The 18,391-nt window shown below is 44.9% G+C and overlaps 1 protein-coding gene across 1 annotated transcript; it reads right to left on the bottom strand.

The window, feature by feature from the left end:
• Positions 1-75: 75 nt before the first annotated feature.
• LOC311149352 (PDZ domain-containing protein 4-like) lies at positions 76-17,906 on the bottom strand (the record flags this gene model as incomplete). Its single annotated transcript, XM_084186521.1, has 8 exons — positions 76-2,061; positions 6,619-6,720; positions 6,819-6,881; positions 7,051-7,149; positions 7,300-7,390; positions 7,530-7,846; positions 8,672-8,725; positions 17,847-17,906. 8 exons carry the CDS (start codon positions 17,904-17,906, stop codon positions 76-78), a joined length of 2,772 nt encoding a protein of 923 aa, XP_084042647.1.
• Positions 17,907-18,391: the final 485 nt, after the last annotated feature.

Here is an 18,391-nt window from a genome sequence, read left to right as displayed (position 1 = left end):
CACTTCCTCTCTACCTCACTTTGTTTGTCACTCTCCTCTCTTTTCTACCTCTTTCTTTGTCTTCCACCCTCTCCATTAGACAGTGGTGACTGACAGCAGAGGATTGTAGACCTTCTTGCCGTCAGGTGACCTGGTTCCGTGGGCTAGTAGTTCCTGGATGGTGATCCAGTTGTCCAGGATCCTACGGCTCCGTTTCTTCTGGCTCCTCCTGTGGCTCAGCTCCAGGATGGTAGTAGGCTCCTGTCCGTGCGGAGCCCCCTGTTGTCCACCGCCACTCGACTCCCTATCCCTCTCCCTCAGGCAGTCCAGCCTGCTCTGCATCATAAACTCCCTGCGTCTGCGCTGTTCCCTGGCCCTCAGAAGCTGCTGCTTCCTTTCCTCCTTGGACCAATAGCGGCCCATCTTCATCTCGCTGACGGCATCGTCGTCCGTGGTCATGCCACTGCGCTCCTCCCGGATCTTAATGGCCCGGGCCTTCAGGAGGCGGTCCCTAACAGGCCGCTTGGCAACATAGCGGGAGCCGTCGCTGCGTACTTTGACCTTCCACTCCATACGTGGCGAGGCCGGCAGAGGGAGGGGAGGGGAGATGGGTAAGGAGGGCATGGATACAGGGCCCTGGGGGATGTCCTTGCATGTGCTCCCCAGGCTCATGGGACTCTCGCTGCCATCCCTGGGTCTCTCCAGGCCCTCAGATGTGGAGGGGGACCTCAGCTGCATGCAGCTCTGGTAGCGCTGGGGGATTCTGGAGCCAGAGTGGCGGCGGGAAAGATAAGGGCTGTTCTCAGCGCTACGTCCTTCCCTCCCCTCCACTGTCCCATTGGTTTTGGGGCACCTCACCCCTCCGTCTGACACCCTCCTTGCCCCCCCGTCGCGGGATAGGGATCTGAACTTGGTCCCTCTCGGGCTGGAGGTCTTGGCTTCCGCTCCCCTCCTGTGTGAGTTAGGGGAGTAGGGCTGGTTCAGGTTAGCCTGCCCCCTCTCACTCCTGCCTACCCTCTCCCTGTGCCAGCTGGGGGTCCGAGACTGCAAAGAGGCAGAGTCTCCCCCCTCCAAGCTGCTGTGGCCATGTGCAGAGGGGGAAGGATACTGTTCGCTGACCAGAGGGGTGCTCCTGCAGCTCTCCCCTCCTGTGTTGTAGGCGCTGGTGCTGTCCTTGTCTGAGCGCTCCCTCTCAGGCAGCTCATTAATGTCTGACAGTTCATGGTGACAGGACTCCTCGCTAACCAAAGGAGCCACCCGCCCAGCCCCGGCCCCACCTCCAGCCCCACTTTCCTCCTCCAGGGGCCACGCCTTCAGACAGCGCTCCCGGAGCTGCTGCATCTTCTGGGCCCTCAGGATGTTACGACACTTGAACTCCAGGTGGCGTAACTCCTCTTCCAGGAGGGCCATCTCATGCTGCATCAGGCTTTCGTTCCTGTTCACATCCAGAGGAACCCCCCCATCGCCCCCATGCTCCCCCAGCAGCAGAAGAGCATTGCCGTTCTTCTCATAGTAACACTTGATCTCCAGGAGCTCCCTGTACCTCTCACACTCTTCTTCTGTCAGGCCCGGCATCATCATCATCACTGGGTCAGCTGCGTAGACCCCCTCTCCTGCCAGGTCACCTCCTCCTCCCCCACCCAGACAGTCCAGACCCAGTAAAGAGTCAGTGCTGAAGTGGAACTCTGTGGAGTGGCCATGTAGAAGGGGTGGAGTGTCCCTGTCCCCCCGGACAGAGAGGAACCTGCGCATGCTGCCGGGGGTGTTGGTGGCGTTGGTGGTGGGAGCGCTGGTCTGGTCGTCTCCTAGTAGGTCGTGTTCTGAGGACTCCTCATTGCGGGTACTCTCGTCTGTACGGCCTACCCCGCTGTCCAGCTCCTGACTGTTACTCAGCAACGTGTGGAGCAGGTTTGGAGAGTCACGGTGACCCCGCCCGTGGCCAACCACCACACCACCACCCACGACCCCTGGCCCTTCACCCAGCACGGAGGCCCTGTTCCTCAGCTGATGGGGGCTGGGCAGATGGACGGCGTTATCCAAAACCTCCAGGTCCAGTTCATCTGGGTCGAGCTGGTTGTCATTCTAAGTTGGAGAATGTGTTTCACGGATTGTGTTTGTTTTGTTGTTTGATTGCCGTCATGGTTTCGTTGTTGAGTTGGTGTTATTGAGGCGGGAAAAGGTCAAAGGAGAAAGGAAAAGAAAGATTTGAAATGATATATCAGATTAAACAGGTTCAATGTCTTGTACTCTTGGGAACCTCCTTACAACGTGTTAGAGGTATGTCTGTTAGTGTTTATCTCAGTCACTAGATGGCGGTAGGAGTCAAAGTAATGTGTGATTTCATTACCATTTTAAAGGCATTTTTACTGAGGGGTATTTTCCACTGAGCTGTCTGGATGAATAGAAGGAAAATTGGGCCCAAAGGTAAATGTATGCACATGCATGCACACCCACCCACCTAACTATATGCATGCATGCATGCACACACGTGCACTTACATGCGCGCACACACACACACCACCACCGCAGTGTGTTTTTACTACCAAATCCCTTGTTTTAATTTACTCCCTTTATCCCCCTGAGTTATTGATCAAATGTGTATGTAAATACGCTGCTGTAATTCAGTAAACAATTCACCCCTCAGAGTGGAGATGATCACATTTAACCCTTAGAAACCCGGACCCAGTTTTCCTTGCATAAAAAAATCAGAAGTGAAAGGAGACCCCAAATAACGTATTTCTGGAAAATAAATATAAAAACTGTTGGTATGCATAAAATCTATGCAAATGTGTGGTTTGTATCACTTAATGCCCTATGTTACATATATGTAACAAACTTTCAAGTGACTATCCTTTGCCAAAACATTTACTCAGGCATCTTTGGACATTTTTTATTTGTTTTGCCAATGGTCATAGTGTCATTACAAAGATCGTCCACCAGATTGTGCCAAAAGTGTTTATTGCGATCTCTTCAAGATATTAATTTCCTTTTATGTATTGATCGTGCACAGACACTTTACCATGTGTTTAAAGGCAATGTTACATATATGTAACATTGGGCTTTAAAGGGTTAATTGATTTGGTTTAAACTTGAATTGTTTAACTAGATTCAGGCTGAGACATGGAAACATTGATTATCCTCATCTTATTATTATTCTAACAACCCCTTTATTTCATTTTCTCTCGCTCTCTCTTGCTCTTTCCAGACCGTTGAATAAACCCTTAATATCTGCACATATATACTTTCCTTGGATGATCCCCATCTCTTCTCCTCTCTTCCCTCTGTGTTTTCAATGTGAGACTATACTTTATCAATGAATCTTATTATAGTTTAATTTTTTGTACGATTTTATTTATGATCCTTAAAAATAAAAATAAAAATACTAAACATACACATACCATCGACAACATACAGACGCACACCAACATCACCCCTGCCCAGACCCACCTGCTCACACCCCCATCTCCAGCGCCCGCATCACTCCCTGCCACATGGCCTCAAACTGCACTATTTTGTTTCTCCGTCTCCCACACAGTTTCAACATTTTAGATAACTAATTTGGCCTTTCCGTTGTGTTAACGATGGAGGATTGGTTGATTTCCATTTTTTAAGTATACGTTTTTCAAGATGATTTACTAGAAAAGTATCTTCCAACCCATCGGGTATCTCACTGAACCCTCATATGCCATGTCTTGAAATATGCAGACAGACAGAGTAAAAGTACATTTACATTGTAATACTTCTGACAGCCAACTTTCCAACTCCACCCACAACTCATGGACTTTATAACATTCCCAGAAGGCATGGATTATTGAGTCATTGTTATTTTACACTTAAGACATGACTGCCATTGTGCTGTAGAATTTGTGAATTTTGTCTCTTGTGTAATGCATTTTACACATTAGTTTATACTGGATTAAGCGTACATTTTCATTAACTGTAATTTCGTTAGTTATAATATGTTCCAACATTCCCTCCATCTTGTGTCAATATCAGTTATTTTTAATTCTTGGTTCCAGTAGTTTATATTGTTTTCTAAGAGATTGTCGGGTGGATAGGCTCTCTGCAAGGTTTTGTATGTCTTGCCTATCATATGAATATCATTTTCTGACTCAAATAGGGTTCCCTCAAGATTGCTCTGACATCCAAAATATTTGATATGAAATATTTCAATTGCATGTATTTGAAAATATCTAAATTTGTCAGTCCAAAATTGCTTTTTAATTATTTAATGGAAATGCATTTATTTCCTATTACCAAGTCATTTACGGTTTCTATGCCTTTAGTTTTCCATGTGGAACAATTTATCTGTGAATTCTGAAAAGCTATCCAAAGATTGTTCCATGGGGTTGTGTTTTCAGGGAGTGATATTGGTTCTTGTTGAATACATTTCATTTTCTTCCATATTGTTATGGCGTTCTTAACTATGAAGTTGTTCATCTTATTTATTGTTATTCTAGCTGCAGATTTGGTCAACCCTGCATCTCACTTCTTTCTGCAGATTCGAGGGTGCCAGATGAATAAAGGGAAGGTGAGGGTACTTGCAGTGGTGACTTTGTCTGGGTAGCAGGCTACATTACATTTAATGGCCCTCTCTTAAATCTGCCCTCTAGCTCATTCTGGGCTGAATGTGGACTGCATTCTGATTGCAACACTCTTAGAGTGTCTCAGAGCACAATCATTTGTTTTTGTATGGGTGTGTGTCTATGCCTAATTCATCACTCTCAGTATAAAAATGGTATACTATGCCATCCCATCTGGAGGTGGGTGTGTATATATATTATGGGATGTCCTGGGACTGTGTCCTCATGTCTGTTGAGCTGTGACCTTGAGGGAAACAAAGCAATGCCACATTGGCATGTACTGAAAACAACCAGGCTCTCCCTCTCCTTCTCCTCGCTAGCTATCGCTCCCGCCCAGCTCCATTTCTCCCTATCTGTCCTCTCATCTGTCTCCCTCTTTACTCCTCTCACCTTTCCTGTCTCCTTACATGGGTAAACAGGGTAGGGGGAGATTCATAGCTCCAGTCTTATTTATTTTAAACAAATGGTGTACCTCTAGTGTAGAGGTTCCGATATGACCTGTCTTTATGTCAGGACCTTGAAATGCTTCTTACGAAGCCACTCCTTCGTTGCCTGGGCGGTGTGTTTGGGATCATTGTCATGCTGAAAGACCCAGCCACGTTTCATCTTCAATGCCCTTGCTGATGGAAGGAGGTTTTCACTCAAAATCTCACGATACATGGCCCCATTCATTCTTTCCTTTACACGGATCAGTCGTCCTGGTCCCTTTCCAGAAAAACAGCCCCAAAGCATGATGTTTACACCCCCATGCTTCACAGTAGGTATGGTGTTCTTTGGATGCAACTCAGCATTCTTTGTCCTCCAAACACGACGAGTTGAGTTTTTACCAAAAAGTTCTATTTTGGTTTCATCTGACATTTTACATTTACATTTTAGTCATTTAGCAGACGCTCTTATCCAGAGCGACTTACAGTTAGTGAGTGCATACATTCTTTTTTTTATATATTTTTTTCATACTGCCCCCCCGTGGGAAACGAACCCACAACCCTGGCGTTGCAAACGCCATGCTCTACCAACTGAGCTACATCCCCTGCCGGCCATTCCCTCCCCTACCCTGGACGACGCTGGGCCAGCTGTGCGCCGCCCCATGGGTCTCCCAGTCGCGGCCGGCTACGACAGAGCCTGGATTCGAACCAGGATCTCTAGTGGCACAGTTAGCACTGTGATGCAGTGCCTTAGACCACTGCGCCACTCGGGAGACTATGACCATATGACATTCTCCCAATCCTCTTCTGGATCATCCAAATGCACTCTAGCAAACTTCAGACGGGCCTGGACATGTACTGGCTTAAGCAAGGGGACACGTCTGGTACTGCAGGATTTGAGTCCCTGGCGGCGTAGTGTGTTACTGATGGTAGGCTTTGTTACTTTGGTCCCAGCTCTCTGCAGGTCATTCACTAGGTCCCCCCGCGTGGTTCTGGGATTTTTGCTCACCGTTCTTGTGATCATTTTGACCCCACGGGGTGAGATCTTGTGTGGAGCCCCAGATCGAGGGAGATTATCAGTGGTCTTGTATGTCTTCCATTTCCTAATAATTGCTCCCACAGTTGATTTCTTCAAACCAAGCTGCTTACCTATTGCAGATTCAGTCTTCCCAGCCTGGTGCAGGTCTACAATTTTGTTTCTGGTGTCCTTTGACAGCTCTTTGGTCTTGGCCATAGTGGAGTTTGGAGTGTGACTGTTTGAGGTTGTGGACAGGTGTCTTTTATACTGATAACAAGTTCAAACAGGTGCCATTAATACAGGTAACGAGTGGAGGACAGAGGAGCCTCTTAAAGAAGAAGTTACAGGTCTGTGAGAGCCAGAAATCTTGCTTGTTTGTAGGTGACCAATACTTATTTTCCACCATCATTTGCAAATAAATTCATAACAAATCCTACAATGTGATTTTCTGGATTTTCTTTTCTCAATTTGTCTGTCATAGTTGACGTGTACCTATGATGAAAATTATAGGCCTCTCTCATCTTTTTAAGTGGGAGAACTTGCACAATTGGTGGCTGACTAAATACTTTTTTCCCCCACTGTATATCAGATAGTATACCAGAGGGTCTCTCACCTCTATTTCGGGCCGGGCCAGGAGCAGGGAGATGTTGGTGCTGTCCTCCTGGGTCAGAATGGCCACCGCCTCTTCTCTGTTCTGGATGTCCACCCCGTTTATCTGAGACAAATTCACATCAGAAATGTACTTGTCTGACCCTGCTTTCTGCCATAAGTTATAATAGAACGTTATCTGAAATGTTCTCTCGACAATCCTACCTGTAAGATTCTATCCCCCTCTCGGATGCGGCCATCCATAGCAGCTATACTATTGGGGTTGACCTGGAGAGAAGTATGAAAAATGTATGCACTCACTAACTGTAAGTCGCTCTGGATAAGAGCGTCTGCTAACTGACTAAAATGTAAAAATGTAAATGAGAGAGAGAGGATTAGGTTAGCTGGCAAATAGTCGAGCAAGGATAACCCTCATCCTCACTCCCATCCTCCTCACCTCGCCCACATAGATCCCCAGGTCCTCCTCATCGTCTGTCCGGTAGCACACCGTTAACCCTAGCTTGTCCTGCTGACGAGACTTATACAGCTCTACCTCCTATTGAAATGCGTGGCAGAGAAAAATACATTATGAATGACAAGGTAAACACCTGAACACTGGTAATGGAGATGGAGAGGGCATGAAGAATGGGATTGTTGTTGAATTACACGGTAGGCAATTTGATTTGAAAGGAAAATGTAGCCTCACCTCGTACTCCAACTCATCCTGCCTGAGATCCACCTCATGCTGAGTGATGTCAAAGTAGTCATTGGGTTCATAATATTCAGGCTCTAAAAGGCTGAGAAGAAAACATAGAGAATATGTCAGTGTATCAACATTTAAGCAGGGCTACAAACTGCAGAGCTTTCAAACATCTTAAGAAAATTGAAAAATAAATTGAATTCTCTCTCTCGCTCTCACACACACACTCCACTCACAGCTCGTTGAGCAGGTAGGGTTCCAGGATGGGTGGCAGCGGAGGGGAGGGGGGCGGGTGAGGGGGCGGGGCTCCACCTGGGTGGTGGGCGGTCCTTCCCAGAGTCAACATGTGTTGGAAGCTGATGTCAGTCTGAGTGCCACTGTCCACACAGTCAGTCAGCCCCCCTGTAACTGCTACTGTCCCGTCTAGCCCCGCTAGTCGCCCTGCCAGTCCCGCCCGTCGCCGGGCCCCCCTCTTCAACACGTGAGACAGCAGGGGGTCTCGCACATCCAGGGTGGGGTCCCCTGAGAGACAGGACAGCTCCTTACCATTCACCTAGAGGAGGAGTGAGATCAGAGGTTAGATAGGAGAATGTAGTGGAAAAGGAGAAGAAAGAAAGAGTAGGGGAGTGCACTCAGAAAAAAAGGTGCTATCTAGAACCCAAAACGGTTCTTCGGATGTCCCCATAGGAGAACCCTTTGAAGAACCGTTTTGGGTTCCATGTAAAACCCTTTACAAAGAGGGTTTTAGATGGAACCCAAAAGAGATATACCTGGAACCAAAAAGGGTTCTACCTGAAACCAAAAAGGGTTCTCCTATGGGGACAGCCAAATAACCATTTTTTCTAAGAGTGTGGTGAAGAATGATTAAACACAAAGGAGTACAAAGACATGGCACATACAGAGGGAGATGTGGAGAGATAGACCAACACGAAGGAAAATAAGCAATTTATAGAGAGAGTAAGGGCAATGAGTGGGTGGTAGAGATTGGAGACAGTGTGTGATTACAAAACATGTGCACCAAAAAGGACTATAGATAGCAGACTTTGAGCCACATTAGCGGAGCTCTCACTAGACATACAGACAGACCAGGTTAGTTCACTGTGTGTTAGACTGAGGAGGAGAATACATGAACGCAACACATACAGACAGGCCTAAAACACAGAGCTAGGGTTAGTCAGCCAACAGATAGCCAATGAAGATAACAGAGAATAACACAGTACACCTCAACACATAGAGAAATGTGTAGGTTTAGAGAGTGTTAATAATACCCACATCACATGTAGGGTTACAAAGGCACATCACAGTACGTAGTACATTTCTCTCAACTAAAAAGGTTTTGATATCACAGAGGGGGAGAATAAAGACTTTATACTGAGACCTTAAATCGACCTTCTCCATCAAAAGGACACAGCATGTTACTTATTTGACCCTTCTGTGGAGAGATAGAGGGAGAGCAATGGAATCATTAGAGAAGAGAACATTTACGTTAATAGGGTAGGTTCTGAGGAAAAGGTGAAAGCGCTATTTTGTTGTAAGGAAATGGGTTATTACTGGTTGAGAGAATTGTTGCCTGTTGGTGGGCTAGTCTCTGTATTAGTCCTAAATCCCTCTGCATGTGTCTAACCATGCTGTACATGATCCTCTCTTTAGCCTCGTTTATGCCTGGCGCTAACATGCATGCTTTGTCCTGATCTTGTCCACATTCTGATTGTGTCCACATTTTCAGAACTATGTCTACACATGGTATTAAAATGTGTCTCATATCCGTCCACTGTGTCCGCATTGTGACCAGATTTCCTGTTCCCTTCCTGTAAGCAAATTATTTGACAGCCATTCTTTCAACATAATATTTATTTCCTTATTTTAATACACATTTTGATGTCATAATTCAATGATGGCACCTGTCCATGATTTTAGAAGGTGGGATAATGATGATGTAAATGGTTTCACTGTCCAGATCCCTCTACACTTGCTAACATGTGCCTCACTACCTCCGAAGGTGGTCAGGAAGATCTGATCTCAATCAGACCACAATGTGTCTTTTAATCGTCTACACCTGTCTGGAAATGTGGGCACAATCAGAATGTGGACAAGATCAGGACACAACTCACATAGAATACATCTCTGTGTAAATCAACGTGTGCCAACCCAGCCTAATAGATAAACCCTCTCTAGTTTCCTGTATCTACATGTCTGTGACGCAGTTTCATAGTGCCCCCTCTACCTCCCTCTCTCTCTCTCTCTCTCTCTCTCTCTCTCTCTCTCTCTCTCTCTCTCTCTCTCTCTCTCTCTCTCTCTCTCTCTCTCTCTCTCTCTCTCTCTCTCTCTCTCTCTCTCTCTCTCTCCTCTCTCTCTCTCTCTCTCTCTCTCTCTCTCTCTCTCTCTCTCTCTCTCTCTCTCTCTCTCTCTCTCTCTCTCTCTCTCTCTCTCTCTCTCTCTCTCTCTCTCTCTCTCTCTCTCTCTCTCTCTCTCTCTCTCTCTCTCTCTCTCTCTCTCTCTCTCTCTCTCTCTCTCTCTCTCTCTCTCTCTCTCTCTCTCTCTCTCTCTCTCTCTCTCTCTCTCTCTCTCTGTATCTCCACATCTATGATGTTTGCCCCCTGCCAGTTGATACAGAGAGAGGCAGATAGAGGGGGATTTATAATTAGGGATTATGGGTGTAGATCTGCTGGAGGAATCTGATTGAAATAGCAGGGATGTTGCTTTGGGGGCGACTGAACTGTCTCCATAAGGGAAGCAGTGATACTGGTCAACTGATGCAAGACCCCCCAATATTAAGTATGTTAAGAGGTGAAACATCAAGTCACCATATATGCCCCTCTTTGACCAAATGGTAATGTGCTTTTTGGCGTGTATAGAATCTGCTGGTTGAAGTCATGAGCATACTGCACACAGCTGGGCGAGTGTGCGCGTGTGTGTGTGTCACAAGTGTGCCTCCATATGTTTTAATGGAGACCTGTAGACAGTATTGAGGTGCTCTGAGTGACAAGACAGACACCCAGGCATACAGACATTGTGTTAGTGCACTCATGGTCACACACCGACCTTGGCTGTCTGGGGATTTCCACATCTTTATACCCTGCTTCCATGCCTCCATCGTTCCCTCTCTTTTCCTGTCCCCTTCAAATAATTGCAATTCAAATCGATGTTCCCCTGTGCAGTCAACCACAAAAACGTTCTTGCCACATTGGCTTTCTATTATTTTCCATTTGGTTCTGGCTCTCCATACCTTTCTGTACCTCCTCTCTCACTCTACAAGATTTCTTTGCTCACACCTCTTTCCAAACCCCACTCCCCTCCCATTGTGTCTCCCTCTTCCACTCTCCCTTCTGTCGCTCTTTGCCTTGCCTGCATTTACTCTCTCTCTCTCCCTCTCCTCATGCTGCCTCAGCACTGTTCTTTCTCCAGCCCCTCGCTAGAGGATACAAAACATGCTCCTATGTCTGTGCCATTTCCTTCCCTTGCCTGTTTGTCCTTCCCATACTAATGGCCCTCCATAAATCTCTGTCTCTCTCACCCTCTTAATGAGTTCTTTCACTTGAAGACAAATAAGAAACCTCATTTTTTAATGGCATCTTACGCCTTGCCAAATAGAGTTAACAGTGTGAAGCGTAACTGTAGTTTTCATTCAAGTCTAATGAAATTGTCCCCTACAAAAGCTTGTCATGCAACTGAATCAAGCATTTTTCTTGTCTTTTTTTACTCTCTCTTCTTCTCTATCTCTGTATGGTTCCTATTATCTTTGTTTGTCTACACATTATAGGAACCAGGTGAGATGGAGCATTTCAGACAGTGAATTGTTTTTCTCCTGTAACACCATCACCAGGACCAATGAGGGATAGGGTATATAGAAGAATAGCCCTTTGGCCATAACTGACAGTCTGAGAACTTAGATTGGAAGGATAATTCATCTTGACATGTTGTGCAATGAATTATACATCCAGTGGTCCATTATGTCAGCTGATTTCATGACCTATAACCTCTGACCTTTGCAGTGTCCCATATTATCCAATGACAGTCAAGTCGAATTGCCGATGAGAGAGAGCAGGGTGTGTATTGCTCATTCCTTCACTAAAGTTATATTAAATAACAGGCGTGAATTGAGACTGAGTTCCGTGCCGTTAAATATTCCAGTTATTCCCTACAATATTCGGATTAGCACAGTAGGGGGGTGGTTGGGAGAAGCTGTGTAACGAGTGGTGGGGGTGAAAGAGAGAGGGAGATGAAAGAGAAGCAGGGGGTTCAAAGGAATGAGTGAAAAAGCGAGGGAGAGACGCTGATGGAGAGCAGCACAGGGGGAAGGGGAGGTAAAATGATGAAGGGTGGTGAGGAAGGAGGAGTGAAATACAAGGACAAAGAAAGAGGGAAAGAGCTTTCGAGGAATCATAGATTGCAAGTTAATAATTAAATTTGACTCCTTTTGGGTTTGAATGTCTCATAGCTCCATGCTTGTTGGTAAAGTAAATAGTGGAAACACACAGAGGAACCCCCAGGGAGATGTGTTAGTGGTTGAGGCTTAATGAGATTTTATCTCCAACCTTTTAGCTGCAGATTGATTGAATATCTACAGTACACCAGACTCTGGGAGAGGACATGCTGGGAATGGGTGGGGTACTCTACACCCACCTAAACATATGAGCAGTGAAGCAGGATTTGTCAAATGTATCGACTCATAAACTCTATACTGACGCGTATTCTTCCCTGTGAATAATTTCGCTTATCACTAAAACAATTTGCATAAAAATGAATGACAAAAACTCCAAATGGTTTCCCTCCTTTTTTGTAATGGCGGCATGCTGACCGTGCCCTGCTGCCCTTCACATATTGAATTATACTTGTTGGGTAATAGATTTTTCTCATCTCCCATGCTTTGAAGGGTGTAGAAGTCCCCTCTTCACAAAATCAATTATATCTGGAGACATGCTCAGTGCCCTCTGGTTCTAACCCCAGCTGTTTGATATCACAGAGGGACATTTATACAGGCCAGTGGGCAGTGGTTGAGCTCAGACATAGACAAATATTAGCTGCTCAAACATTCAGGGAAATTGGGAATCTAATAAGCGTATTTTGGGTTAATAGATTGATTCTCAGAAACACCATTATCAACAGAGCTATCAATACCAAAAGAGGTATTTGGCTGTCCCCATAGGAGAACCCTTTTTGGTTTCTTTAAGCTTATTTAGGAGCTGTACGTATTTGTTATTGTCGAAGAAAGCTGTAATGTATTTCCTCCTCCCTCTTCCTCACCCCACTCTCTCTCTCTCTCTCTCATCCTGACATGACCAGACATACAACCCAAAAAAAACCTCTCCACACACACACACACACACACACACACACACACACACACACACACACACACACACACACACACACACACACACACACACACACACACACACACACACACACACACACACACACACACACACACACACACACACACTTAATCATACAAATAAGCTTTACCAGAGAGAGGTGTTCCCAAGGGGAAAGATACAGGCACCATGATAAAGAGGCAGATGAGTTGAATAATAAAAGGTCTGCTTTGAGGTGAGTCCAAAGCCAATTAGTTAGTCAACAGATATTTCAGTTTATAGATCATTCTCTATGGAAGGCCCATAGACCCTGAACCCTCACTGAAAAAAAGTAATCAGTTTGCTCAGGTTTATCTTTGTCTATGGGAGAATCATAGCTATAAAAGAGGTTCTGTATGCATGAGGAGAATTCCCTCTGAATATGACTGTCTTTTCGCTTAGTTTTTCAGAGCGAGAGAGTGATGGAAGACAGAAGGAGACAGAAGGTGGAAGTGGAATCTCAGTGGGTGTGACCGTGGGGAGCCGTTTGGATATTTGTAGCCAGAGAAGAAGTCAATCAATACACAGATGCTGAGAGGAAGAGGGGAAGAGGGACAGATAAGATTCAATCTAAGACAGGAGATGGAGACAATGAGAGAGACAGATATTGGCTTAGATACAGAAACAGTATGTCAGAGTGCAAAGTCAATCTCATTGTCAGGTTGTCATATCACGGCACTCATCGTTGGGATATGTCAATATAATACAATTGGTGTTCTTTATGTGCGTTGATATGAGTGAGTGTGTGTTTATGTATGTGCGTGCATGTCGTCTGTGTACGTACGTGTGTGTACTCTATAAATATGTCAGTAGACTATCTATGAGTAGCCATGTGTTTGCACAGTGTGTATGTGCACAATGTGTATGTCAGAACTTTTCAGTGTGAAAAAGCACATTAGGCTTGTTTAATGACTTCAGTTGCCGTGGCAACGGCCTCGCATTGAAGCCCATTCTACAGAGAGGGAGAGACCCATTCTACAGAGCGGGAGAGAGAGACCGGAGGAGACAGAGGGGGAGACTGAAGAGGGGTGGGTGGTGCAGCACAAAATGGATACTGTGCTCACTGTGTGGTGTAGATACATGAATGTTCTGGTAAGTTTGCTATGCATTACCCATAAACTCAACTAATGCTTATTGTAAATACATAGACTCATGTAGGCTGTAGACACTGATAAATGAGGTGACCTTTACCACTTTCACCTGGGGAGTGACAGGAGGCAGAATCGAAAATATGGGTGTGTACCATTCACAAGACATGTGCACCCGCCAGCAGCACATTAATACGTTCCTCCGGTAAGAGAAGCATGTATTCAGACAGACAGAACTAGCCTTTCAGTTGAACGTTATGTTTGCTTTATATGAAGAGCAGGGAATTACTCATTGAACTGAGTCTAAATTTGAATGTGTAGTTACGCATGTTTGTGAACAGCCCAGAACAAAGCACCAAAACCTCAAACATGCAGTGTCTTAGAAAGCAGGGAAATGTGGAAAAATTTAATGTTTGAAACCAATCAACCCTTTGTCCTGTTATAAATTCTGTATTTACAATATTGCCTAGAGTTATTTTAATTCAATACTTTTAATTAAATGGAAATACAAAGTGCCTTTGGATGGAAAGGATATTTTATGCCTGAATGTTACTCCTGGTGTGCCTTTGAAACTGCAGAGCTTCATCTTCTGTTATCAAACCGTCAGTGTATCCTGTTTGGAATGCTGACGGTCTATTTACATGCCTGTCTGCTCCTCTTGACACTCCCTTTGCCATCTGGCCTTCCCAGGTTGGGAACACCGATCACCCTTTATATCTGCCAATAGAAGTGGTGTCGGTGTCTCAGTTCTGTGTCTCCTCTGTCTATCTTCAGCCTCTGTGGTCTTTGTAAGCATTGGGTACACGCTTAGAAAAAAAGGTGCTATCTAGAACCTAAAAGGGTTCTTCGGCTGTCCCCATAGGATAACCCTGTTTGGTTCCAGGTAGAACCCTTTTGGTTCCAGGTAGGGTTCTACATGGAAACCAAATGAGTTCTACCTGGAACCAAAAAGGGCTATGGGGACAGCTTTTTTCTAAGAGTGTACAGACTGATCGGACCACAGAGCAAACAGACATGCTCCTTGCTACATCACCCAGATGGGACAGAGAACAGCTCTCTTCTGCTCAGGCAGAGGAATCAGTGATAAACCACCACTGTTTTAGTCCCCACCACTCCCTGTCTGGATCTCACACAGGGGACTCAGTCTGCCAGTCTGTGGATTTTGTTGTCTGTAAAAGCTGAGCACATTTTGTGTTACTTGAGCTCGCTTCCTTGGGCATACCTTTATGCACAGCTTATTACACAATTGTGTGAATGCTTGATCAGTGAAGTGATATAATCTTCCACTTCATCAAAATACTGACTCTGCATGTGGTCTCTGTCATCATGGCTGACCTCTGTAATGGGGTCACTGAATTTACCGCCAGTCTCCCTTACATGCTCCAGACTACACATACACACACGCGCACGTACTGTACGAACACACACACACATACACACACACGAGGGATCAGCAAAGTCACACAAACCTACCTATTCATCCCAGCTCTGTGAAGCGCTCAAATCAATTACTCCTGTCGTCTGAAGGCAAACAGCAGAAAAGTAAGCCCTCTCCATCCTTCCTTCCCCCTTATTTTTTCCATCCTGTCCTTTCCTTTCTGTGACTCATTACTCTACCACTGGCAGTGCCATGTCATCCCATTGTTCGCTGCTTTGGCTTTGCCTCGGGCACCAGATGCAGTTCTGACGACTGGCACAGACTTACATGTCCTGACTCAATTGTCTTGAAAACACTGAAGTCAGAAGTCTGAGATTTCCGAGTTCCCAGTTCCCAGTTGTTTTGAATCTAGCCAACATCACCATGACATCGCCTGCAAGTGGGATCTGGGATTTCTATTGGAAAAGCAGTTTGTGCCCATCTTCATACTCTACTGTCTTTGACACAACAGTGTCGTTTGTTTTTCTCTACGACATCCCCGTTGTTGATTCCACAAACTTTACGGCAGTCGTCTGAACTCTCTGTTGCGGACTTCGAAAAGGTTTCTCACAAAACCGACTGTCCAGACCGAACCGTTTGAGCAATAGAAAAGCTTCATTGGAGTCTTCTGATGATAACCCAGTACTGGGCTGTAAAAATAACACAACGAGCATAGGGGTGCCATGAATAAAGTGACCAAACTAAATACAATCCTGAGTTTCTTATATCTCTCAGATATAGGACAGACAATTCAAAACCTTATTCCTTATGATACATTTTTTGACTGTCTGTTTTGCCATGTACAAATGTGTTAATCAATGCGTTTCTATGGGCAATAGCAGTAAAGGCCAAATTCATTTTTTATTAAAAATGTTATACCTACAGGGGTCCTAAAATTCCAAATCAAATGGCTAAACTATACATTTTATTACCATCTTAAAACAATCCAATATGTTAGCTTAGTAGATATTGCGATCGAAGGGCTTAGACCTACCGGGGTTAAACAGACGTAGGCTTTGGAACGTACATTTCTGTACCTCCATTTAATATGATATATTATGTTAAGTTAAAATGGAATAATAGTCTGGTTACCTAACACAACAACGAAAGTAGGGAGGTTGGTTGGGGAGGATGGGTGGGGTATACCGCGACAGTCTATCAACCAAAGGTTGCGTGTTCGAGTCGGTGACAACTAGCATTTTAGCTAAGCCTTCCCATAACCCTTGTAACCTTTGTCGTTAGTTCTAACCTGCAATGTCAATTCTCCTAACTTTTGTCGTTATGACGCTACAAGCAGCATGGTCTCAGAGCAATATGTATAATACTATACATCCTCCAAGATGTATGAAACTTTACATCCTCCAATTCGTATGATATTGTACAACCGCTATTCCATTTGTAACGTAACGTAACATATCATACTAAATCGAGGGATACCAATTTACATCCCAAATCCTACAAATTGGAATTCCCAAGAGGCCAGGTTGGCAAAACCTACATAAGACTTGCACACCTAGATGTGCTTACACATATACCGTCTCTCAGTTGCTAAATGCTGCTATTGCTGAGGCTGTAACCGTGGCAACCCTTCGGCGCAACCCCTTGACAATAACTATTTTGGCACTGAGCTAAAACCAAAGCATCTTACAGTATTCCCTACAGCAGGGTTCTTTAATTCCGGTCCTGGAGGGCCGAAACACTTCTGTTTTTTATTTCTACCTGGTAGTTAATTGCACTCACCTGGTGTCCCAGGTCTGAATTAGCCCCTGATTAGAAGGAGAGGATGAAAAACAGAGGTGGTTCGGCCCTCCAGGACCGGAATTGAAGAACCCTGCCCTACAGCATCCCAGTGAAAATCTGGCCCCTCATTGTCTTCCTCTCAGATGTAATTGTGCTCTATAGGGCTTTTCATAATAATTACAATAATTATAACAGAGTATGAATATAGTTATGATTATTAAACTTGCATTATTGCTGCAACTGAGAGAGAATGGTTGTGGTTGCACAAGTACAACTACAAATATATTACTTATCTATCATATTTAATAATGTAAATGCCTGTGTTTAATGAATCATGAATCCTTGGCAAATAACATAAGAATGAATATGCCTGCCTTATGAGTTTTGTCACAATAATCATCATATTCTGTAGAGTGATAATGTTGTTATTTTCTCATTATGTTTTGTTCCTCCAAAAATCTGTCATCATTATGGCTGTTGTAATTACATTGTTCATGATCATTTTACTGTGAGCCCCTCTGTAAAAAATTGCACTGCTTGTTCATGTGGATGGGATGTTAAAGACATCCGGTGTGCAAATAATCTGTCAGTTGGTTGTGATGGATGACTGACATTAGACCTATAGGACGTCAGCCTGTCTCTGTCTCTACAGGTGGTGCTCCCAGAACATTTTGACTGATAACACAAACTGTAACCAGACTGTAGGCAGACAGCAACTGTACCAGAGAGGTGTCAATATGAAGAGGCTGTGTCAGTATCAAGATAGCGAGAGAGGAGTGTTAATAGAGTTGGTACTACAGTAAGCTAGGTGGAAGAGAGAGAGGGAGAGAGAGATGGCGAGAATGAGAGATGGCGAGAGAGAGAGAGAGGGCGAGAGAAAGTAACAAGAGAACAAGAGAAACAACAAGAGAACAAGAGAAAGAGAGAGACAAAGAGAGAGAGAGAATCACTCACCTGGAACATGACCCTGTACTGTTCCTCAGGCTTCTGAACCACACACATGTTGCACCCCATGGTGACCTGGACTCAGGCCGGGTGGGGCCAAACCAGTCCAGGAGATCAGTACCTAAAAACACCCCTCTTTCCCTCTGGGTGTGGCAGTCAGAGAGAGCTCCCCACCGACCAACAGGGTCTGAGTGTCAACCCCTCTTATGTCAGGGCACTGTGGATTATGGATCCCAGAGGTTCTCTGTTCCCAAAAACAGTCTGTGTCCCTATCCCTGTGTCCTGTTCCTCTCCTCTTTTTAGTCAGATTTCAAGTTTTACCATCCTGTAGTGATCTATACATTTAGAAAAGGGTTTTGTATGTCTTCCCATCTGTTTCTGTCCCCATCACAGAGTACAAAAATCTTTGTTTGTCTTCATATGCTTGGAGTGGTTAGTTCAGGTTAGGTTTTGCGTGACTCCATCGTGCTCTTTGGACTGGGAGTAGAAAGGGGAGTAAGGGATGACTAAGGTGACAAGGGAGCTGAGGATGGGTTGGAAAGAAAGACTGACAG

The sequence above is a fragment of the Coregonus lavaretus genome, assembly GCF_964263955.1.
Source record: "Coregonus lavaretus genome assembly, chromosome: 22".
NCBI lineage: Eukaryota > Metazoa > Chordata > Actinopteri > Salmoniformes > Salmonidae > Coregonus > Coregonus lavaretus.
Note: the sequence above shows the minus strand (reverse complement) of the source record. Positions and strands in the feature narration are given on the sequence as shown.